Raw genomic sequence first — 26,203 nt, 5'->3', positions numbered from 1 at the left:
GAGAGAGATTGACCGACAGAGAAAGAGAGCGAGAGGGAGAGAGAGATGAGCGACAGAGAGTGATAAATAGAGAGAGAGAGAGAGACCGACAGAGAATGAGAGAGACAGATACAGATGGAGAGACAGACACAGACACAAACCGAGAGAGAGTGAAAGAGAGAGAAAGGAGATGGTCTGACCAGACAGATCGCCACAGAGGAGCCGTACCAACATGAGCTTAAGATCGGGTCAGACCAAAAGATCCGGACCAGAGATGAGAGACGAAGCTCCCCCTATTTGTTTTGGGGGTTCATAGAAGGCGCACATTGAAACACGGATCGACGGGGTGCACCCTGGAACCGTTTCTATAGTAACATGACACTCCAGGGTTCTATTTAGAGCTTCTGTATTGCGCGCGTTGGCGAGTTTGACAGCTGTCAATCAGCGCCGGACGCCGATGGGGTGAGCGAGACAGTTGCATGCTACAGATTTGACACGTTGCATCCTGAAGGGGGCTCAGACGCCCTACACACGGAACCCATCTTTTGGTGAATTCTTTTTTTCATTTTATTTTATTTGTAATGCTTTCATGGCTTTAAATACAGCCCCTTGGTGAATTGAATAACTAACTGTACGTTAAAAAGTAATTCTGCTCAATCTAAAAGGTTTGACAACTGCTATCTCCTTCTCGACTCACAGCACGCAGGCTTTACGGAGATATTCCTGAAACGCATCAAAGGGAAACGGAGGGGAAAAGAGTGTATTCGCCCGTGTGGACGGGGCCTCGGACTCCCAGAGAGGGTCTAAAACCAGACTGCTACCACCCAACCCCTCCACAGCTGCTGGCCTGTTCCCCCTCGTGTTCTGGTCTGAAATGGCCTTTAAAAAGCTCTTTGGAAAACACACGAGCAACCACACACAAACACACATCAGCGCAGAGGCCCAATAAAACACTACATATTGCATACGCACACTGCAAAGTACATAAATCCTACACACTCTTTCACTTGCAACAGGCACACACACTTATACACTTAAAACACACATACATATCCATACACCCCCAACACACATCCACACTCATACACCTTCCAACACTCATCAACATGTGCCCAACGCTCAGCCAACCAAGACACGACAAAAATTCATGTTTTTCAATATTTCTAATTTGCAATATGTGGCTAAGCTCTAATAACCTCTGCCAAACCTGACAGCGCACAAACCTAATAGAAATCGTTGAGATCCTCTGAAAGTGTCTGTTATTATTATTATTGGCCGTTTCAAACCGCACATTTTCCCCGGCGACGACTTGCCACTTCTTCGGCACATCTATTAATGTTTTAAACCAAATCAGTTTCCTACTCCCAAATCGGTTAAACGGTAGAGCTCTCAAACACGCGATGAAACACAGAGAAATGCAGATTAAATGAGGGGAGGCAGTACTTGGAAACAGAAACGGTTTGTATCTTTAAACGCCGTACAATTACACCTGAGGTTAGGAACGACGTCAGGGCATGTGATGAGAATCAAAGAGAATATCAAAAACCAGAGGAGACCGAGAGAGAGACAGAAAGCTAGAGGGGGGGGGGGGGCAGAGAGAGAGCTAGAGGGGGAGAGAGAGAAAGAAAGAGAGGGGGAGTGAGGGAGAGGGGAGCGCGAGAGAGAGAGAGCGAGAGAGATGGGTAGAGGGATAGAGGGAGAGGGAGAGAGAGTTAGAGGGACAGAGAGAGAGAGAGAGAGAGAGAGATGGGTAGAGGGCTAGAGGGAGAGGGAGAGAGAGTTAGAGGGACAGAGAGAGAGAGAGAGAGAGAGAGAGAGAGAGAGAGAGAGATGGGTAGAGGGCTAGAGGGAGAGGGAGAGAGAGTTAGAGGGACAGAAAGAGAGAGAGAGAGAGAGAGAGAGAGAGAGAGAGAGAGAGAGAGAGAGAGAGAGAGAGAGAGAGAGCGGGAATGAGAGAGAGAACGAGCGCGAGAGAGAGAACGAGCGCGAGAGAGAGAACGTGAATTAGAGCCAGAGAGAGCGGACGCCGAGCGAGGGAGAGAGCGATGGAGGGAGAGCCGAGAGGTGAGGAGGAAGACAGACAGGGCGAAAAAGAGAGAAGACAATATAAGAGACAAGCTGAGCTTTGCGCATCGCTGTCGCCTGTTGAAAGATTCATGAGCCGCGCCGGTCAAATTCCCCAACACAGGTGAACGAAAAAACATTACAGCAACACAACAGTGACAGCTTGACACAAACAGGAACAGAGGAGGAGGGGAGGGGGAGGAGGAGGAGAGGGGCCGTGTTTCCATCCAATCACGCTTGTAAAACATCAAATATTTAAAGGATGGATTACAACAGCCATGTGTACCGCAGCCGGCTGCTGCTGGGACGACGACAGGACATCATGCTTCAATCATTCATCCCATTCCCCCTCCACCACAACACGCTTTAACTACACATCCCTCCTCAATCACTACACAACACGCTTTAACTACACATCCCTCCTCAATCACAACACAACACACTTTAACTACACATCCCTCCTCAATCACTACACAACACGCTTTAACTACACATCCCTCCTCAATCACCACACAACACCCTTTAACTACACATCCCTCCTCCATCATTACACAACACGCTTTAACTACACATCCCTCCTCAATCACCACACAACACCCTTTAACTACACATCCCTCCTCCATCATTACACAACACGCTTTAACTACACATCCCCTCCGTCACTACACAACACGCTTTAACTACACATCCCCCTCCTTCACTACACAGCACGCTGTAACGCGTGCTTGCATGCATACATGCGTACACGACAAAGATTGAGTGCTTCCGCCCTGATCCTATTGTTGCTAAATAAATATCCCCTCAAACGTTGCTCCCTTTACAGAATATCCCGACACCCTTCAAGCCAAATGTTAATGCGACTGGCTTCACCTCCCCACCTACTCAGGAAACGCTGCGATAGCAGTCGTCTCCTTCCGCGTCGGAGCAGAGATAACCCTGCTTGCGTTCATACCTCCAGGGACAATGCTCGGCATTTGGCTCTGTGACGTCTTACAAGAGAGCAAGTACAACTACTTGAATCTGAATCCACAAGTACGCCTCCGCGACGACTCGGTTGCATAACCATCCCCTGGAAATGCCGGAGAACAGGGGTAAGCTCACGGTCCCGAGACATGGATCTGATGAGTCCTTGAAGGCCGCTGGTAGCAGGCCCTGCTGATGTCCTGCTGGTCCAGAATCCCAATGAAGGCCTTCACCAGCCAGCAGATGAAGGAGATGACAGCGCACCGCCGCCCCGGGGAACCTCTGCCTCACCCCCTCATTCGAAGGCCTGACACCAGCCATTTGTTTGATGGCGCTCGTCCGAGCGAGTCAACATCAGCCGCGTCGGCAAACTCCGAAGGTTTGGAGACGGCCAATGAGTAACTAACGAGTCGCTCTACAAAAATCGCACAAGAATAAAAACAAAGATTGAAACTCTTCTGTCCGGATATTAGACGGATTAGGAACGTTTGCACGGATTCCCTCATCCTTATTTGTGACTGGCGTTGTCGGTTTATGACCCTGGGGAAGTCCTAAAGGAAACAGATGGGTCTGGTTTCCTAAATCGGCCGCATGATGAGCCCTGTATAAACCCGTGTCTGTGGCTGAACCACCGCGTTGGAGTCCATGTGAGCAAGCTAATATATTCCACAGTATCTGCTGCCGGCGGGGCCTGGATACTCATCGCACTCGGGCCCCGGTCTCGTCTCTCCGGTGACTTTCAATTCTGTGTTTGTTAAATCGAGCAAATTATGTTGTCTTTTTTAGCCTTGGCCGTGCCGGCTCTTAAGTTAAAAGGGAGCAGGCAGTGAATTAGAGGCCGCATCCGGACTACTAGGGGGGATATGCTAACTCTGCGCTGGCTTTTGATTACAGGCTGGGGGCCGGAGAAAGGGAAGCCATCGATCTGTCCTGGTCTCCATGCATCACATCAATGGCTGCTTTCCTCGTTTGTTCCCCTCTCTCCCTCCCTTTCTTTCTTTCCCTGCTTTTCTTCACTCTCACGACTCTTCATCTGGGTTGTGGTCTGCATTGGCCATCAAAACGCTTTTTGGAACACACACACACCCGAAATTAAACACTACATAATGCAAACGCACACTGCAAAGGACACAAACACTACATAATACACACATCTACACTTCCAACAACCACACACCGCCAACACGCATCCACACCCATACACCTCCAACACACAAGCTCACCCATACACCTCCAACACACAAGCTCACCCATACACCTCCAACAGGCCTACATCCACTCTTCCTCCCTCTCATGACTTTGGCTCCCTGGTTCGACATGGGCTCCATCTGCAGGCTGGCTCTCCTCTCCCAGCGATGGCTGACCCTTGTTTTTCAGCGTTTACCGTTAAGCGCTGCTCTTTGCTCCGCTCGCTATAGCAACAGGCAGGGGCCAGCCGGCGGGAGGATGAGGAGAACGCCCGTTGCCATGGACACTGCATGGAGTCGAAGAATCAGGCCGAAACTGCTGGCTTCCCTGGGCCTTCTCAGAGGGCTTCAATAGCCCTCGAGGTCGCCCACTTTTCCTCTCGTACATATTCCAAGTGTGTTTAAACTCCCCCAATTAGCCCGGGCCCCAGTCTCGATCATGTGGACAGAAACCGTCGGCTTCTGAGAGGAGCGCGGCGGAGGCTTGGAAATAAAGGGGCGACGTTTGAATCAGTGAAATCTGAGCCGGAATAGAAAAAACAAACCCAGGAAAACCTAAAACATATTTCTCATTCATAAGTCGCAGAGGAACTGCGTGCAGGGTGAGTGTGTTCAGTAAGTCCGCCTCCGGTCTGACTAACCGTCCGTCTCGCTGTTTACCTGGGCGCCGACATGACAGTGTGTGTGTACAGATACACCGACTGTCTGGTTGTCTGCTTGAGTTGCCGTCTGTTTTGACTAACCAGCGACGCGCTGACAGGCTGTCTGCTCGCGTTACCACCGCCACTCCGTCTCCGTCACGGTGTGTCTTGTTTGTTGGCGTTGAGAATCAGCGTTCTGGGGATGTTTCGGTCCGGATGGTGAGTCGGTGTCAGACAATGGTGTGGGCATATGCTAGTGTCTGTGCTCATGGAGATGGGGGGTCCCCCTAGGAGCTCCGTAAAGATACAGCCGTGGTTCCCGGGCCGATGACCCCGTATTTGGATCTGAAATGGTCAGCCTGCAGCCTGTAGACGTATAGATCCACACACCCAGAGAGCAGCCTGTAGACGTAAACATCCAAACATCCAAAGAGCAGCCTGTAGCTGTAGACGTATACATACACACACCCAGAGAGCAGCCAGCAGCCTGTAGACGTATACTTCCACACACTCAGAGGGCCGGGTCGATATCCGCATCAGGCTTCATCGACGGCGCTTGCTAAGGTTAACAAGCTGGTGGCGTGGAGGCGCGCGCCAAGCTCCCAACAACGCCAGCTGTTTGTGTCAAAGGGCCGCAAAATCAATAGCGGGTCTAGACTTGTTGTTACGGAATTAACATCTGACCCCGCTCTTAGTCCCACTTCAGCCCGTTTGATCCACTCATCTCTCTCCGGGCCACTCTGCTGGGCCACTGAGGTTCGGGGTTTGGGGGTCTGTGTCTGATGTCGGAGCGAAGGAGAAGTTTGGGGTGTTTTTCGTTTTGGCGGGAAGGGTCGTCAGTCAGTCTTGGCGGTGGCTTGCTGCACTTCTTGTATTTGACGGGGAAGATAAAAGGAAATGTGTTGTTTTGGTCGCTTGTCAATCACTTTGCTTGATACACTTTGCATTTGCTCTTCGCCAAATTCTCCAGTCTGACAATCTTTGCTTTTGGAGATTTTGCAAATGCTTTTTTTCCCTACCCTCGATGTACAGTAAACTCAGTACGGTTTCAACAGATTAGTCAAAGTGTTGAGCAAATTGTGTGGTCTTCGTTTCAGCGTTCAGCAGACAAACTGGCGAGCTTCAGAGACCGTGGGAACCAGGGTCGGTTTCCTCAAACTGCGTCCACGTCGCAGAAAGAAACACTCCACAACAACAACAATGACAACAAGGATTCGGAACTCCGACCAAAAAGTATTTCCACCCCGCACCAACCCACTAACGTAATCGTAGTCTACCCACCATACACACACGAGATTCAGATGATTAATGGAAGATCAGTTGGGCTTGGTTAAGAATGCAGTCGATTACGCAAAACTCTTTCTGCAATCTTGCTTATCAAATAAAAACAGGACTCTGGTACAATGGGCTGGCACGCTTCCTGCCCCAGCGGTAAATGAGCCGGCGGATTAGTTAAACATCTGAGGCATGTGTTCAGCTGTTGTCTAGCTGTGTGTATGAGTGGGATTAGCGTGATCGGCATGTAATTCGGGTATTCTTAACGAGTTCAGCTCCGTTTGACACAGCCCTGTACCTGCAGGAGATCAGCGGTGTGTGGGACGATTCCGATCCGACAAACTGTTTAGCGGACGCTTTTATCCAACGCCAATTACGGTGAACGTTTCCATTTTCTCTGGTTTCCCTCGGTGCCATGTGTCATTAAGTTGCAGGTAGGGGTTAGGTTGGCTGGGAGAGGCCTCCTACCTGGGGTGTGTGTGTGTCTCATTCTCAATGTGTGTGTGTGTGTGTGTGTGTGTGTGTGTGTGTGTGTGTGTGTGTGTGTGTGTGTGTGTGTGTGTGTGTGTGTGTGTGTGTGTGTGTGTGTGTGTACCTGGTAGGTGTCCCACAGTCTGATGGTACATCGTAGCGGCAGCTCTCTCATCAGCAGGTTGTTCATCCAACGAAACGCAAACTGCAGATACTCCACTTCGTATTGCTGCATGTGGTGGTGCACGGAGTCTGCAGACACACACACATGGGTTACTATCACAGATCTCTGTTCCTGTTCTAACCACAGCTATACGGCAGACGTGTGCATCTTCCTTTTTATTCCTTCTGTGTCATGGATTTGCTATGAGAGCTATCTGAGGGAGAGACAGACGGACGGTCTTCAGACAGATTGAACGAGAGACAGACTGATGGAAAGATCGATTGAGATATGAATAGACAGTTTAAGACAGGCTGACAGAGGCAGAGATGGGCAGACAAGAGACACTTAAGCTCGGCTAAATATTATTATAACACCGGAGGGGAGAACATAACCCATTAGCCCTGTTTTCACACAGACGGAAAGTGTGGTTGGTGGGGAGAGAGAGAGCGAGAGAGAGAGCGAGAGAGAGAGCGAGAGCGAGAGCGAGAGATGTTTTTCCACTTGTTTTTATAAGCAGATGACATCAAATGCAACACAAACAAGCTAACTTTAGCTTAGAGACCATTCTACTGTACCTGCACACCATTTTACTGGATTATACCATAATGCTTGTAAGTTACTATTGCACACTGCTTAAATTCCTCAAGTCCAGGTCCAGGAGGTAGTTTGATTAACCCCCTTCATTGCCTAATTTGTTCTAGAGTACGATACTCAATAATTAACCTTTGTTTTACCTTTAAAGAGTGATGGAGATTAAGGTAACAATAGAGAGAGTGAGATACACACACGACATAAACAGAACCAGCGTGAACACACCCAAACACAAATCAGCCAACACACACAGCCATTTCCACACACACAAACACACATAGGCATTTCCACACACACATATCAACAAACATACACAGACATTTACACACATACACAGGCATTTACACACACACACATACATATCAACAAACACACAGGCATTTACACACATACACACTCAGGAGGGGCATATCAATACAGAAGGATCCACTCATTCATATAAACGCACACCATATGATTGTGTGTAGGGCATACGCATGCACACAAAAAAGGGTAACACACACAAAGTTATAAAAACACACAGAACACTGTCACACTCACACAATAGAGATGTAATTATGGAAGTGTCAAAAGCATCTCTGTAAAAAGGAAGGAACATTGCCAGCCCTGCGCAGTGACTGACACCAATATATATATAGATATATGTCACACAATCACACACACACACACACACACACACAGACACACACACACAAACACACACACACACACACAGGTAGGCTTGGGGGGAAGGAGGCGTCAGGGCTGCTGGCAGGGTGATTATAAAATGGATGGGTAGAAACAAACAAAACCAAGCTCATTAAACATCCAACACATGCCAGAGACGGATGGCAGGGCGAGCACGCTGCCAAAGGCACACAAAGAAAGGGAGAGAGGGAGGCAATCCTCAGAGATGCTTAATTCAGCGCTAGGCTAATGAACTCGCTTGGCCCGATATCATCGTCTTCAGCAGAAAAGCTAAGGAAGAGAGGGAAACACCAGAGCAACGCGAACAACAAGTCGTCCAATGGGAGGGCTGGCGCTAATGAGACGCGCTAGGCCGGACCAATGAGAGGAGACGGGCCGGCTCCATGAGAGGGGCTGCACCAATGAGAGGGTGGAAGCAATGTGGCGGGGCCGGTGAGAAAGGGGCGGTCCAGTGAGAAAGGGGAAGGGCCAAACAAAATAGGGGACATAGATTGCAATTCTCTGTCGGTTCGTTGGAAGACCTGAATAGGGAAAAAAGAGCGAGCGGGAATGTCACCCACGGTTTATTACGAGAGCGTTGTGATCACTACAGCTGTGTTGTCTGTGAGTGGCTCTAGCGACAGGGCTGCCTGGCACCGCGCCTGACAGCTCGTAACAGTGTTGTGCCATACTAATCTCTCGCTCATTTCACAGTGTGCCTTAGCACCAACACCACGACGGAAAGTTGATCATCACACTTCTCGGGTTGTTTTCCGTCAATATGAACCAGGGGCTAGAGATAAACTAACAGCAGCGTGGAGAGAGCACAGCAACGGGGTTCAGAATGTACCCCACAGCGGCGGGTCACCACCTTCGACCTTTGACCCGTTCCACAAAATGGTCAGCAAGAAAACCCATTATCACGTTTCATATGCAAACGTTAAACAAATCTGCATTTGCGTGTGCATTCATCTAGCAAAAAAAAAACAGAACGGAAAACGTATAATGGAACAAATACACAAAGAGGCGGCATGTGGCTCAGGAGGTAGAGGTGGTGGCTCGTAACCGGAAAGTTGGAAGTTCGATCCCCGGCTGAGTGTCCAGGTGTCCCTAAGCAGGACACCTCGACCCAACTGCTGCCGACGGGCTGGCTGTCTCCTTGCGTGGTTGCAACCGCCGTCGGTGGGTGAATGTGTCCATGAATGTGTGAATGTTGGGCAATATTGTTTATAACATTTACATAGCCGCACTATTTTGTACATTAAAAAAAAGGGGGTCTATTTCCAGAAAAAGATCCCAGTTACCGCCTGCACTACCCTCTCTCACCACTGCCCCCCAGTATCCACCCGGCTGCATGATGGATGGAGAGCCTAATACTGTGTAGGTTGCTGGGTGGATCCATCCATCATGTAACCGGATGAACACTTCTCGTGTTGACACCGTAGGCCACACTTTAAAAGGGGCTTGGAAAGACTAATCAAAACCACTGGTGGTACTGGTGTTGGTACTGTTGGGGATGGTAGTACTGGTGGAGGTGGCGGTACTGGTGGAGGTGGTGGTACTGGTGGAGGTGGCTGCACTGGTGGAGGTGGTGGTGGAACTGGTGGTGGTGGTGCTGGCGGCGGTGGAGGTGGTGATGGTGATATTGTTGGTGGTGGTACTGGTGGGGGTAGTACTGGTGGTGGAACTAGTGGAGTTGGAGGTGGTGTGGGTACTGGTGGTGATACTGGTGGTGGTGGTTATACTGGTGGTGGTGGTAGAGGTGGTGGTGGTACTGGTGGTGGGGGTACTTTTAGGGGGAGGCTGAAACGGGGATGGAGGTAGAGAGCAGGTGTGGAGGCAGATGGAAATGACATCGCAGTTTTCCGGTCTCCACTTCCTGCTCATGTGTGGCTCGGGCCGCGAGCTGACTAGCAAGGTTGCGCAGCAGCTGCTGGTGCTGGTGTTGCTGGGGGCAGTGGGGGTGGGTCAAGGAGAAGGTCAAAGGTCGCAAACTGACTGGTGAATATCTTTTAAGGTTTTGCCAACGAGGCAGATTCTGTGCGGGCCAGTTCTCCTCTCCACCAAACATAATTACAGCTCCACTCTCACTGCCGTTTCTCTGTGTCCTCCCTCTACTCTCCCTCTCGCTCCTAACCCTCTCTCTCTCTCTCCTTACTATCTCTCTCTCTCTCTCTCTCTCTCCTTACCCTCTCTCTCTCTCCTTACTATCTCTCTCTCTCTCTCTCTCTCTCTCTCTCTCTCTCTCTCTCTCTCTCTCTCTCTCCTAACCCGGTCTCTCTCTTAACCCTCTCTCTCCTAACCGACTCTCTCTCTCCTTACCTTCTGTCTCTCTCACTCTCTCCTTACCCTCTCTCCTAACCCACCCACTCTCTCTCTCCCTCCCTCTTCCTCCCTCTTTCTCACCCTCAAGGCTACATCTGTGCCTCTCTCTAAACAGTGTATTGGCACGATCAATGCATTACCGTATGACCAGAGCAGTAAGCCAGCAAGTAAACGAATCGATGAGGGGAATGCAGATGAAAGAGAGTTAAAACACGTTCCACACGCCTCTCTCCAGCTCCTTTGAATCAGGGTCACTTTAAATGATTCAAAGCCCAAGTGATCTGTTGTTGTTTTCGTTTTACACTTATTCAAATTCAGTTGGACTGCATTTGAAAAGCAAAAGCAACCGCATTCTGTACAGAGAGGAGTTGGTTTGCCGCGGTAATGGACTGGATTCGAGGGACAGACTGGATGTGAGTGGACAGACCGGACAGAGAAAGACAGAGAGCGAGACAGAGAGAGAGATAGAGACTGAGAGACAGAGACAGACACAGAGACAGAGAGTCAGAGATTTTTCCACATGATTTGTCAATGTAAATTGACACCCCTTGGAATTAAATTGACAGGGAAACGTTTCCCGGCAAAATGTGAATCAAAGCGTTCACCGAGAGATTGAATATGACGTCATTTCTGTCATGCACGCAGATGTGTATGCGCATCAACGATGGGATTTTCATGAAGCCCCCGAAGGCAGTGGGTCGCCGACACACATAAGCCTGAGCGCTGGTTTCCATCATCGTTTGTACCCTCGCTAAATACATATTTAAAAAGCCTCTCCTGCAGGAGAACAAACTAGCTGGGCTTCCTCAAAGACGACACATCCACCCACCCCAAAATAAACAGCCGAAAGGTCAGACGTCAGAAACAATCCATGCAGTACTACGGTGTTCTGGCCCGGTGTGTCCCCACAGCACACAGGACAGAACAGGTTATGATCCACGCACACATGCCCTCATTCAGAGAGGGGAGGGGAACGCACAACGCAGCCACTAAAAGGTTACCGCGAGGATGAGAGGGGGAGAGGAAGGCGAGACTGGGCCGGGGAAGCGGCGGACGGTTCAAGACACAACGCCACAACCGTTCCCGTCTCTGCTCTTCACTTTCGTTCGTTCCTTTCTTTCTTCTTTTCCTCCCACACCCCTGCTTTGACTAAAGGTAGGCGTGGTTCATTCCCTCTCTCTCTCTTGCTCGCTCTCCGCGAGTGTCTGCCCTCTGTTTGACAGAGATGGAGAGAGCTGTGAGCGAGAGGGTAAGAGAGATAGAGGGAGATCTGTCTGTTGTAATAGAGAGGGAGACCGAGAGGGAGACAGGGAGAGGGGGAAGGGAAAGATGGAGAGGTAGAGGAAGAGAGAGTTAGAGAGAGGTAGAGAGATGGAGAGAGGGGTGGAGAGCGAGATGGGGGTGCGGGTGACAGAGAGGTGAGCTGAAGACCAACTTGGTGACCCAGGTATTGTGAACATTAATCCAATGAAACACTGACCTTTCGCTCTATCCATCCCTCTCTTTATCCTCTCCCCCGTCCCCGCCATCACTCCCTCCCCATCCATCCCTCTCTTCCTCCCTATCAATCTCTCCGGCCCCTTCCCCGCCCTCTCCATCACTCTCCCTCGCCCGCTCTCTGTCTCGCTTTCTCTGTTCATCCACTTCTTTCTACCGACGGTCGTCCCAGTTGCTCTCCCCCTCTATTGACCATCCCCCCCGCCCCCCCCTCACCACCTCGACCTGACTTTACCTCTCCATTACATTTCACCCCCTTTGAAATGTTTACACCGAAATGATTCATCACATTCCGATTCAGAACGGCATGGATAATTGGTTGATGTCAACATTTCCACCGTCCCGAATTCAAATGTTTCTGTCCGGGAGTTAACGGCAGCAGAGAAGTCCAGTATCTCTCAGAGTGATGAACTGGCTGTTGTACATGAGCATGCTGCCAATGCTGCGCCAGCTCCCAGGGTCTTGGAAGAGAAGCATGGTGTTGCTTCACGTTGCTGTACCGGCCGTAAACCTCAGCGATTGGCCGGTGACTGTACCCCCCCCCCCCCCCCCTGCCCAGACCCTCAGACACTCTCACACTCAGAGCTCTGGGCTCTGACCATCGACCAGTGGGCCTGAGGCTGAGCCCTTTGAGCGAGCCGCCGGCCTCCTGAGCGGAGAGGCTTATGCTAAGGTCTCTGCTCTACCTCCACCTCCTACAGAAGGCCACCTTTGAGTCGGCTCCTGTCTGCATGTGAGGGTCACGGCTAATACCATAAGAGACAGCCAAAACAGAGAGCTATCGCTAATACCACAAGCTTTCGCTCACACAGAGAGCTATCGCTAAAACCGAGACCTATTGCTAAATCAGGGATCTTTCGCTAAATCAGCACGCTATCGCTAAATCAGAGAGCTATGGCGCAAATAGATAGCTATCGCTAATACCGCGAGCTATAGCTAAACAAGAGAGCTATCGCTAAATCAGCAAGCTATCGCTGAAACAGCGAACTAAAGCTGAAACAGCAAGCTATCGCTGAAAAAGTGAGCTATCGCTTAAACAGAGAGCTATCTCTGATACCACGAGCTAGAGCTGAAACAGAGAGCTATTGCTCAAACCGCAAGCTTCAGTTACACGGAGCTATCGCTAAAACACCGAGCTATCGCTAAAACAGCTATCTCTCAAAGTGCGAGCGCCAGTTAAACAGAGCCATGGGTGACGGCAGCCTGTGCGGTCATCATTCTCGCCATCAGCTGCTGCGTCAACAATGCAAGGAAAGACAATCCTGTAACGCTAGACTCTAAGCACAATCTGATCCCCGCGAGATGCTAGCGTCGCTGATGGCAGAGGTAGCCTTGACCGTCGATGACACAGCAGGTAGACAGAATGACGGACAGGGCAGACAGACAGGTCAAAGTAAACAGCTAAAAAGCCAATGGTAAACATAAAGGGTTATGCATCTCTTTCTCTGTTTGACATTGTCTCAAGTTTATATACTTTTCTCTCTCTTGAACAATTCAACCTTTACACAATGTTTGTTGGCATGATTAAGCATTCAAAGGATGTAATATGTTGAGTATCACCAATATGAAATAAGGATAATAGCAATCTCTCTTTTCCCCCTATATCCCCCCCACCCCCCCCCCCCCCCCCCCCCATTTCGCCTCTCTCTATCTCTCCCCCTCTCTCTTCTCCCTCTCTCCCTCCTAATCCAGGCAGCACATCCCTCCTCTCTGATTGGCTGACAGGTGCAGGTGACCCAGGGGAGTGTTCGGAGAGTCACAAGGTCAGAGCAGAACACTGAGAGTCTTTGGAACAGAACCAGGGGGCTGATCAGTCCTTGTTCTCTGATCACCTACCATCCCCTCCTCCTGACACCTCTCTGACGAGTGTGTGTGTGTGTGTGTGTGTGTGTGTGTATGTGTGTGTGTGTGTGTGTGTGTCCATCGCGCTCGCTCAACCTCCCTCCATCTCCCTCTCTCACTGACTCCCTCATCAGAAAGACTGACGGACAGTCGGACAGAACCAAATACAATAAAGTATCAGTAAAAACCAATTCATTATGAATAGAAAATCGTAGGGCTTTGTGCAACACTTGAGGGTGCGTGTGTGTTCGTGCGCGTATGCATCTTAATTAAATTCCACGTGTTTCTCTGTCGGGGGTCTGCGTATTGTAACACATAAGTTGGGGTTTAATAAGCTTCCAAATGTTGTGTGTGTGAAGTTCGCCGCGCTGCCACAGCCCAGACTATGTGCTTGTTTTGTGGTATTTTGGGATCTTAATAGAAATGCTTGTATCTCGTTAAGATACCGCTGCATTCCTCCTCACAACAGAATGTCTTCACTGCAGTGATCAGCGTGTGTGTGTCTGCCTGCGGAGGTCTGGAGGTGTTTCAGCGCAGTAATAATGTGTGAGTTCCAGCACTCAGCTGTCTATCTACAGTCACTTGTTTGGCAGGGAGGCATCCACACACACACACACACATATGCACACACCGACACACACACCTACAGCTGTTGCTAGGCAACCCGACAGGTAGCAGGCGTTTAACTCCAGACATCAGAGACGTTAACCCTCACCCCAGATGCAGCTGCCAAGAGACCCCGGCGACCTTCAGGTCCAAGTTAAGACTCTGATTAAGAACTCTCTCACTCTTACTCTCACTCTCCCTCCCCTCTCAACCTCTCCATCTCCCTCTCTCACTCTCCCCTCCCTTCTCAACCTCTCTCCACCTCCCTCTCTCTAGCTGTACCTTGCTGCCTTTCTCTTTGTTTTTCTCTCCCACCCCCACACTTTTAAACCGCTCTCTCTCCCTACCTCTCTCTTTACCTTTCCGTTAAGTTTTTCACAGAGAACAGGACAGACCACACGCCTAACGACAGATTAACATACATTTAACGGTTCTGCCCATTAGGTGAGAGGAGGGCAGCGATTGGCCAGAACAGCACACCATATTGGAATGGGAACAACCGATTCCATTCTCTAATAACCCAGTTCCCTAAAACCCAGTTCTCAAATCTGGAAATCTCACAAATCTCTAAGCGCTCACTTTTGTCAAAACATTTCTAATTAAACTTTGAGGGTCCGACACAAGAAAGCACCGTAGGGAATACGATTCTGAACAAAGATAGCTGCCACGCTAAAGGAAGCTAAATACCAAGCAACATTTCTCCAAGTCTCGAGGGTATCTGCAGGAAGAGTGCAATTTAAATGTTGGAACACGGCCTCAGCATTCACCTCTGAATCTAAAGTGCTCCGTTCACGGTTTTATGAACGGACACAGAACAAATTGTCCTTTTTTCCAAACTGAACCAGTCCAGTGAACCCGGTGGGTCGAAGCAACAAACAATCCACTGTCAGATCCAAGGTTCACCACCGGGCTCATGATCAGAGCATTTAACATTCAAGAGTCCTAAAGTCTCGCCTCTCAGGGTCTAGCTCTGTCTCTACATCCGCGAGCGCGAACACAGATTGCATATTGCTGCCTTCAAACCAGTTAATGGTATTAGTGGATTGCTTTGTTCATGGGTAAAAGATGAAAAACAACCCAGCCGTGGCAGTTCATTTGCACTTTTGCTGGAAAACCCTGAGCTCCACTTACGAGATCGTGCTGAACACTCGTCTGGAGCATAATGGATGTCCAACACTGGCCAACTGACAATCACACAACACGCCATAACGGAGAAAAAAAAGGTTTGGTTTACAACTCGACACAGACAATGTCATCAATTCACCTGCGGTATCAGGCGAACCGGCCAAGTCCTTTAAAAGAGAATTATAATACCCCACACAAAAGGGTAATCTGGCAACCAAATCGTAAGAACCATCAAAAATCGGGCCTTGCGCACTAGCGTTGGAAGGAGAAAATTGGCCACGCTATCAGGCAAATTATCATTTAGTGTTTACCAAGCATTTGCCTCTCTCTCACCCATCTTTATCCTTCTTAACACACTCTCTCTCCCCCATCTCAGCACCCTCTCTCTTCCTCATCTTTCTCTCTCTTAACACTCCCCCATCTCTCCCCCCATCTCTCCCCCCCCTCTGTGGTGCCCTGCCGATTTTTAGCAATAAAATAACAGACCTTTTTTCCCTTCTCAAGACCTTGTCTTACAGACAAGAACAGGGAACTTTCCAATCTTTCTAATTGCCAACTGGCAGCAGCGGCGTCAATGGAGGTGTGAACAGGTTTAATTCACTAATGCCGCCGTTTCTCAGGGTAACACTAAATTTGGATGTATCCTGCACACAGCGTGCGGTGTGTTTTGGCCGGTGATTTGCTGGAGCCGGCCGAACGGTGAGGGGCCTTTAGACAGCGAGACGTTGGAGAGAGAAGAACGGGTCACACAGGGTCACGGAGGAAACAGATGCAACAAAATATGGCTCTGCGGGAGAGGTCGCTTTTGATTCATTTTGCTCCTTTCCAGACGTAAGTAGGGGGACTAATCTTCCAAAGCAGACGACGAATATAATCATTCAGGAGTTGTGTAAAAGGTTGCCGTCAGCGGACGACCCCGAGACCCGTCCCAAAGCAAAGCGTGTCGTGGCCTAGCGGAGAGTAGCTGGGATGGAAGACAGGAGATGAAGTCGCTGGAGGGAAACACACACGCTGACATGGGAGGGAGACACGTTACCAGGGCACTGAAACGCTGCCTGTGCAGAGGGTTGGTTTGGGTTTGTGTGCGTGTCACTGATTCCTTCCAGTGTGCAGAGGTAAGAGGATATGTTAACGCGACACAATGGAAGACAAAAGGAGAAAAATAAAACAACAAGGCTGACAGGCAGACAGACAGACAGACAGACAGACAGACAGACAGACAGACAGACAGACAGACAGAAAAGGCAGTCAGGCAGAAAGGGAGAGAGACAGACAAGGAGACAGACAGGGAGACAGACAGAGAGACAGGCAGGTAGAAAGACAGACAGACATGGTCGCCAAGTAGAAAGAACAGCAGGCATACTGGTAGACAGACAGACAGACAGACAGACAGACAGACATGGAGACAGACAGACAGAAAGACATGGAGACAGACAGACAGACATGGAGATAGACAGACAGACTTGGAAGCAGACAGACGGGCGTCTCACCATCGATCCTGCTGACCAGCTCTTCCAGGGCTTTGACTTTCCTCTGAATCCCGGGCTGGGCGAACGTGTAGTTATCCTGCACAGAGGGACACAAATAACACTGAGTTGCTATAGTTACTGTTGTGGCACCATTACCGTGTTTACCAATTTTTTGGTCGCTTGTCGTTTTTATATATTGTGGTCACCGGAAGTCAGTTGTCATAATAGTTATTTATCTCATTATTTTATTGATCCACTCATTCAGCATATAACAGGGTAAAGGCCTCTTGTTATACAACGCCTACAGGTGGACATTGGGGATCGAACCCAGAAGCTTTGGTTGTCGTAGTATGGCCACTATCCCGCCCCTGTATACCAGCTGATAATGCTGGGTGATTGTCTGGTTTGAGCTCAGTTTTTATATACATGATGTTCATCTGAGGCGATCACACGCAGCGACATGGTGGTCTGGGAGTAGATTGTATTTTATAGTGTATATAGGGAGCTGATCTGAAGATTATTCTGTTTTTTTTGGCATATAGGGCACATGGTAAGGTTACACATGTTACACACTGACACACACACACACACACACACACACACACACACACACACACACAGCAAATAAGGTTTCCTGGAGGGGTAATTTCAGAGTGTCTAGAAAACAGCTGAGGTGGCAAATAGAAAGAGAGGAAGAGAACGATGGAGAAAGAGAGAGAGGGAAAGGGATAGGGAGGGCGAGAGGGAGAGAATGATGAAGAGAGAGAGAGGGAGAGAACGATGGAGAGGGAGAGAGGGAGGGAGAGAAAGAAATAGACAGTGAGGGAGAGAGAGGTGGTGTGATAGAGTGAGGGAGTGAGAGATTAAGAGAAGGGCAGAGAGAAAGACAAAAATAGGGAGAGACACAGAGAGGGAAAGAAGCAGAGAGAAAGAAGTTAAGACGCAAAGAGAGGGACGGGGAGAGAGGAGGGCAGGAAAAGAGGGAGCGAGGGAGAGAGAGAAGTCATTAAGCAACATACAGCTCTGGTTGTCCTTCAGGCTCAGCAGAGCAGCCCTGTGTGTGTGTGTGTGTGTGTGTGTGTGTGTGTGTGTGTGTGTGTGTGTGTAAGCCACCACATGACAATGTCACTCTGGTTCTCTCTCCTTCCTTTTACTTCCATATCCTCCCTACCTCCCTCAATATCTCTCTCCTATCACTCCCTCATCCTTTCACATAATTCCCTCCTCCTTACACTCCCTCTCTCGTTTCATCCTCTCATATCTGCCTCTCCCTTCATCTCTTTTTCTTTCCCTTTTTCCTTTTTAAATCGCTCTCTCCTTCTCTACCTCTATAGCTTCATCCTTTCCAACAATGGACTCCTTTCTTTACCTTATTGACATATCTTGACAACTGTGATCTCATGTCATGACATGCTAACTGTAACCTCATATCATGACATGCCAACTGTAATCTAATGTCATGACATGACAACTAATCTCATGAAATGTCAACTGTATTCTCATGTCAATGCAACTGTAATCTCACGTCATTACATGACAACTGTAATCTCATGACAACTGTATTCTCATGTCATGATAACTGTATTAGAGAGAAAGAAAGAATTGTTCAGTCTAAAAGCTGATGCTGTTTTAAACAATACTAGCTGCTTATATGTTTTTAAATAACATATATATATTTTAAATCTTCCAATTTTTACACCTTTGTTTCCTATTGAAATTACAACCTTCAGTCCATAAAAAGCGTATATTTTTTATAGTATTTTCTCTGCACAGAGTTCCCGTTAAAAAGGCCAAGAGCTAAACCAAACACTGAATAAAGTGAAGGAATAAACAATTGGAAAAACAATCATGAAAAGATGTCCAAAGGACAGAATAAACTTCCCCATCCTAGGATGGGAAAACAACATTACAACAAACGACTTAAAGTAAAACAGAAATTATGAACATACATATAAATGTATGTTCATTCAAAGTATAAACATGAGAATACCAAGCACAATACTTATTTTGTACTTGGAGATTTCTCCAGAGGCCAGAGTGGACCAAACCATCTGAGATTGAGGATCTCCATCTCTCCCCCCTTCCCCCGGTCTTCCCCGTCTCCCCCCTGCGCCCCTCGGCCCCCAGCTTCTTAATGTGGTTAAGGGCTTTAAACAAGTGAAGGGCCAGTCTAAAGAGCTAGAGGGCACAACTAATTACATCTGCATTATTAAAGCTGCTCGCTTTAATTCTCTAATTCTCTCTCCCCCCCCTCTCTCTCCCCCCTCTTCTCTCTCATCTCTCCCCCCCCATATCTCTCTCCCCTCCCCCCCCCCCCCATCTCTCTCTCTCTGCATCTCCTCTGTCTTTCTCACACCCCCCTCTCCCCCTCTCTATCTTTCTCTCCATCTCCCTCCCCTCTTCACCCCCCTCCCCTCTCCCTCCCTCTGTCAACCTTCCCCCTCTGGGTCGATGTCCCCTCTCCTCTATTAACAACAACAATGGCTGCAGGCTGCTCAGTGATTGGCTCTCATTGTGGCCAAGGATGTCTGTCATGAAGGTGGACATGACCCGGAGTACAATGCACATCTGTGTGTGTGTGTGTGTCAGGAGATGACAGGACTAGATAAGATGTGGACAACAATAAAAGTCAGAGTTGACGGCAGTACCAAAGCAAGACAGGCAATAATCATCCGAGTGTGTGTGTGTGTGTGTGTATAAAACAGCATCAGAAAGAATGACGGACAGAAGGACAGACAGAGCCAAAAGCAATAAAGTATCAGTAAAAACGAACTCAATATGAATAGAAAATCGAAGAGCTCTGTGCCACAAAACATATTGCAGTGTGTGTGTGTGTGTGTGTGTGTGTGTGTGTGTGTGTGTGTGTGTGTGTGTGCGTGTGTGCACATATGTGCACGTGTATGTAGCCTTCAGCGCTCCAGGATGATGGACTGAGGAAATCCTCAGTCCATCATTGACACCGACTCAATGCAAACCACAAGCAGCGTATACACACAATCACACAGAAATCCCTTCCGTCCACACTGACACTTATTTATATGTATATGCCAGACACGCACAAACGCAGACACACCAACGCTGCGCACACCCTCCCTCGAGGGACCCCCAACACACGTCCTGTCACTCAACCGGGCCCTACAAGAACACACTCCAGCTGGCCCCGGCGCACTGTGTGTGTGTGTGTGTGTGTGTGTGTGTGTGTGTGTGTGTGTGTGTGTGTGTGTGTTGTGTGTGTGTGTTTGTGTTCATATCACTCTACTGAGTGTCTGCAAGTTGCCGTCTGTGGGCGCAGGATGAGTGACAGCCCAGCCAACCCGTCCCCCCCGCCTCCCGCCCCCCGGGGGGAGGGACCAGAGCGGGACGGGAAGCGTCTGGCTGACCGCCGTCTGCAGGACGCCTGTCACCGTGCCCCTGCCGCCGGCCCAGGGAGACCCCTCTGCTGGCACCCCCCACCGGGCCTCGGAGGAACAGATGGAACCCTCCCCGGCGAGAGGGGAACGGAGATAAGACCAGCCTCAACACGGCCTGGTGCTAAACCGGGGCCTAACCCTAACCCTAACCAGGGCCTAACCCTAACCCTAACCCTAACCAGGGCCTAACCCTAACCCTAACCAGGGCCTAACCCTAACCCTAACCAGGGCCAAACCCTAACCCTAACCAGGGTCTAACCCTAACCCTAACCAGGGCCTAACCCTAACCCTAACCCTAACCAGGGCCTGTGGTTACAACACGGCCTGGTGGTTCAACACTGCTGGTGCCAAGACCACGCTCCGTGTCTTGTCACGTGTGTGTGTGTGTGTGTACACAGAGGGCAAAACAGTTTAAATCAAAGTCCAAGGATTATTGCTCTCCGTGCTGCTGATGGAGGATAAATATATAAAATCCATCCAAATGTAAGTTATATTTGCATGCATAAGAACTTGAATTATTGCAGGACTTAAATTCCCATTTGGAGGTTGTTTCATCATTTTAATGAAATAGATGGGTCATAGGGTCATGGGACATAGATAAAACATGCCATATGGAGCATGTACAATATAAGTAAAGAAGTCTGAAGAAATGGTTTTAATTAATTTGTTTAGTGTTTGGAGCTCTGGCCAACTGTCCATCTTTCGAGCTGGCACTGACAACTGAAGCTTACTCAGAAATATTTGGATATAATGATATTCTAAAATGTGAGGTTCCAGTGAGCTTCCCCTGGATTAGTTTTAACCAAAGTTTATCACTTTTTGGAACAAACATTCGGTAAATTGGTAAATTGTAAATTTCTGACCAGTGGCCACTGGTGCTACAACATGGCCTGGTGCTAATGTTGTAACACCAGTGCTTTACAATATTACCCAACGCTCACCCATTAATGCACAGACGGCGGTGTCAACCATGCAAGGCAACTTGCTCAGGGACACCTCGACACTCAGCTAGGAGGAGCCGGGGATTTAACCAGCAACCTTCCGGCTACCAGCCAACCCGCTCAACCTCCTGAGTCACATGCCACCACAACACATTCACCAACCTACTTCATTCTGCCCTCCTTCTCCCCTCACTTCCCCACTCAGAAGGTCTGGCCTCTCCAGAACCACCTGTCCCGGGTCAGAACCACCAGCGGGCCGGCCTGGCCTGCCATGGGGCCCCCAGGGACCCGAGGCTGACCAGGGGCCAGGGGCCTTCCTACATTAGAGTCAGCGGTGCGCGCTAACGGGCACGGCATTAGTATTTCTCCTGGTGGCGTCCGGGGCTGAATCCCATTAAGGACCCCTGCTGAAGAAGCCGGAGACAGGGAATTAGCATAACAGGCGGGTTTCCGTCGGATCTCTTTAAAACCGAGAGTGCCTCCCAGGTGTACTGTGGGAATAATGGATTTTTAAACTTGTCATCACTTCCTCCCTCCATCCACCTCTTTGAATTTGAACGGGCTCTGGTGGAGGACCGCTGCCTGGCTCACAGTTTGGGCGGCGCAGAGGAAAACCAAATAGGCAGGCGGGGGGGCACCTGAGCCCCCCCCCAGAGTTTGAAATGTTAAATGGACTGCATTTATGGAGCGCAGTCGGGCCCCTCCACTCACTTTACTGGAGTGGTTCTCAACCACAGGGGCGCGCACCTTTGGGGGCCGGGCCGCAGAGATTTAGAAATCAATCCACACTTTTGCAAAATTGTTCCATTATCATTTTAACAGTCTATTTTTATTGCACCCGATTCAATTTAGCAGAAGAATGAAGGAATGGGAGTCATACACCCAACTACAGTTACCCACATGAATCAAGTTTGCATTGGACGTCCTTAATCGCACGTAACCGTGTCTGAATAAAGGTATTTCCCATCCAATGCCTGTTAATGTTACTATGCAGTTTGTGTTTACTAACCGTGATGCACATTTGAATTTCCATATTGGGTCATGACCTTATATGGATGAGAGATCAGGGAATGTAATTAGCAGTCTACATTGTGGTGGATAGATGAGTTATACCTAACTAATACAACAATGGAAAATAATCAGACATCGATAGAGTTAGATAGATTTGTTGGATTAGGTTAGTTAGTTTAACATGGAACAATAATTATACGTGTTATGCCGTGATCAACGTTTCAGAACTGGGAGACCCATACTGTTGATTTATCAACCTATTGTCAACCTACTGTCAAACGTTTCACTCTTAATAACGGTCCTAGAGTTGCTGTGTTTGCTCCATTGGATTAGCCAGGCAAATTACGACGGACAAAAAACTTGAGTAATCACATCACACACCCTCCCCTTCCTGCTTAACTACACACACGTTCACACACTGCTGGGAAACCATGCAGGCCAACAACCAGCTCAACAGGGACACCCAGGCTGAGGGTCAGGGTAAGCCCGGGGCCTTGCTCAAGGAACAGAACAGGCAGCAGAGAATATGACTTTTTAATGATCCTGGAAAAAAGGTGAAAGATGAAACATGGCGTATTACCATAGAGCATAAGGGGACTTAAGATATGGGAATCCAAGAACAAACTCCAAGGTCTCTTGAAGTTACTGTCTTCTAAGATTTAGGATGAAAAGGTCAGGCGCAAACACAGGGCTAGCTAAACAGGAAGCAGCCAGCACAAAACACACACTCACCCATTCATGCACCCATTCATGCACACATTCGCATAGTGAGGGTGGTGTCAACTATGCAAGGCAACAGCCAGCTCGTCGGGAGCAATTGAGGTGTCTTGCTCAAGGAAACCTTGACACACGCTAGGAGGAGCCGGGGATCGAACAAGCAACCTTCCGGTTGCCAGCCAACCTTCTCTACCTCCTGAGCCACATGCCGCCTTTTACACATTAATGTTGGAAAAGAGAAAATAACGTCTGCAGACCTAATACTCCACGAGGAGGTGTGGGCTTAATTCATGCGAGATCCATAAAGAGACCGACATTAATCAAAAGAACTTGACGGACAAGTGCCGCCATGGCAAAGGAAACATCTGGGCCGCTACGTTGAAGAGATCTGGTGGAGCGGTGCATATTAACCTGACTCAGTCTGGTTCGGTGTGAAATTGATCGCCGTTATTGTATGCAAGCCAAGGACATAAATCAAAACGACTCTAAGTGAAGAACTGTGGATTTATATGTGGTGTATCGATCACGTCGCATCGAGTTAGGGTAACAACGATATTGGATATTCACGCTCTGTAATGAAGCGGCCTTAAGCAGGGAGCTAGTGGGGCGGTCTGAGGAGGGCCTGGTGGGCTGAAGACCTGGACCTGGGGTTGAGGTGGTCCGCAAGGAGAGGTGGTCCCCGGTCAGGTTGCAGCCGATTCCAGAACCACGTGTCTAACGTTACGCGTTCTATCGCTACTTTATAGCGATAGCACACGTTATTACTGTAATCACCATAATTTAATATCCATCCATTATTTATAACATTCTGTGTCTGTCTGGCTGTCTGTCTGTGTATTGAAGTATGCGTCTGTGAATAACAAGTGTATCCGTTATCCAGTGTATACATACGTGTACACGTGTCACACACACTAACCTAACATATAACCTAAGCGACTTCCAGTGAATTGTAGCTGCGTCTCATCAGGCACCTGAGGTGACTCCTCTGTGATGGAGAGGGGAGGACCACAGGCCACCAAGAGCTCCTAGCTCAGCATCAAACAGCAGCCCTGCTCTCTGACGGCCACATACGGACCAAATAAACAGCTAGGGCCAGCCAGCAATCCAGCCAAGGCCAGCCAACAAGCCGACAGCGCGCACGCATACACCTTTGATTGACTGACTGGCCAGCTCACTAAACCTCCAACCAGGCAGTCAGCCAGGCAGCCAGCCAGCCTGCCAGGACAGCTTGTCCGGCCCCGTGTTGCTGTGTGGAGGGGGCCAGCCAACGAGCCGACAGTGCGTGCATGCAGACGCAGGCACGCACACACCTTTGATTGACTGACCGGCCAGCCAACTCAACCTCCAAGCAGGCAGTCAGCCAGGCAGCCAGCCAGCCTGCCAGGACAGCTTGTCCGGCCCCGTGTTGCTGTGTGGAGGGGGGCTGCGGTTACATCAAGTGTCTGTTTGATGTGGAAATGGAGCGCAGCCTGCTGCTCTGTGTTCCCCGTCACTCTGGTCAAAACACACACACACACACAGAGATACAGGCCACACACACACACACAGGCCACACTAACATACACACACACACACAAGCATACACAGGCACAAACACACACACTGGCATTAGACCTGTCCTTGTGTATTGTGCTCAAACGTTGCATTCAAGTGTGGATGTGTGCGACTAATCCTCTGAAACAATGGACTGCAATCCTTTCTGAGGATATACCGCTGGAACACACACACACACACACACACACACACACACACACACGCTTGCATGTTTGATCACCCGAACGGGGACAGAGACGTACCTGAGAGCCACATCATACCATCCATTTTAATTCATACCTCTGCCTAATTACTTTGACCAGATTATTATTATTAATTATATTCAGATTCTAATGGGCTAATCAGATCCTCTTAAGGTGTCTTAATGGGGCCCAAAGCCCCCTGCGGTGAGGAAACGGGATGATGTCATTCATTAGAGAGGCACTAGTTATGTTAGTGGTAGTTCCATTATTTCTACACATTAGCATGAACACACCAGTACACGTGTTTCATTAACAGCTGCAGGGCGCAGTCCTTATTAGCCAATCGGATCCGAGAGCCAAGTCTCCCTATTGACATCGTTTCATACATTCATACACCCAATCCCTCACTTCCAACCCACTGTCATTCCCATCAACTCACCCATTCACCTTCCCACACACGTTCACCAGTTCAATACAACCCACCCATGCACTCCAATTCAATTCATCATCCAAACTCATCCCCTCCTCACCCTTTCATCCCCCATCCCGTATCTCTGAGAACTTTAACTGGAAGAGCATACTATTCACCAATGAAGAAAAAGTGGTTTCTATAACATATATGATACGATGATATTTGGATCACAATACATATCCAAGGATTATAAACGCATTGTCAGTGTCGAGAGCGAATTTGTATTACCATGAATTTTCGAATCAACTACGAAGTCTGCTGACTTTTAAAAAAGACACTTTCATTATAAAAAAAAAAACACTTTTTTCTTTTTTAATTAAAGTCTCTGTACGCAGACTACCGGCGGCCGACTGTGCGGGTTCAAGCGCTTGTCTGGCGAGGCACCGAGTGAGCGGGTTCATCTGCTGCTGCTCTGGATCAGAGGAGTTAGCCGGCGCTGCGAACAGTCAGGGCTAATGTCCTCTAATGAGAAACCTGCAGCAGAAAGGAGCCGCGCGGCTGGCCTGTCAGACGCAGCCCGCCTCGTTAAGGGGAGGAGAGAGAGAGACGGGCTCAGAGAGAGAGAGAGAGATGGGCTCAGAGAGAAAGACCAGCCCGACTTGTTAATAAGAGGGGGACGAGGCTCAGAGAGACCAGAGGGAGAAAGAGAGATGGGCTAAAGGAGAGAGAGAGACCATCCCGACTTGTTAAGAAGTGGAGGCTCAGAGAGACCAGAGGGAGAGAGAGAGAGACGGCCTGAGAGAGAGACCAGCTTTACTTGTTAATAAGAGGATGACGAGGCTCAGAGAGAGACCAGAGGGAGAGAGATAGACAGGCTAAAGGAGAGACCAGTCCGACTTGTTAAGAAGAGAAGGCTCAGAGAGAGAGACCAGAGAGAGAGAAAGGTTCAAGGTGTGAGAGAGAGACCAGCCGGCCTCGTAAATAAGAGGAGGCTCAGTGAGAGAGACCGAGAGAGACGGGCTCAAGGAGTGAGAGAGAGACCAGCCGGCCTTGTTAATAAGAGGAGTCTCAGAGAGAGAGACCAGAGGGACAGAGAGAGAGAGACCATCCGG

General features: G+C 49.1%; 1 protein-coding gene across 1 annotated transcript in view; it reads right to left on the bottom strand.

Annotated features, from left to right (window-relative positions):
- Positions 1–26,203, bottom strand: part of tbc1d22a (TBC1 domain family, member 22a) — a 106,646-nt gene that overhangs the window by 22,615 nt on the left and 57,828 nt on the right. Inside the window, exons 11-12 of the mRNA XM_079756223.1 lie at positions 16,886–16,961; positions 6,705–6,832 (exon numbers count right to left, since the gene is read on the bottom strand). Coding sequence (XP_079612349.1) covers positions 6,705–6,832; positions 16,886–16,961 — 204 coding nt within the window. The remainder of the gene's footprint in view (positions 1–6,704; positions 6,833–16,885; positions 16,962–26,203) is intronic.

Source organism: Pollachius pollachius (assembly GCF_949987615.1).
Source record: "Pollachius pollachius genome assembly, chromosome: 18".
In the NCBI taxonomy this organism is placed as follows: domain Eukaryota; kingdom Metazoa; phylum Chordata; class Actinopteri; order Gadiformes; family Gadidae; genus Pollachius; species Pollachius pollachius.
The sequence above is the reverse complement of the archived record's forward strand: the minus strand, read 5'-3'. Positions and strand labels throughout refer to the sequence as shown.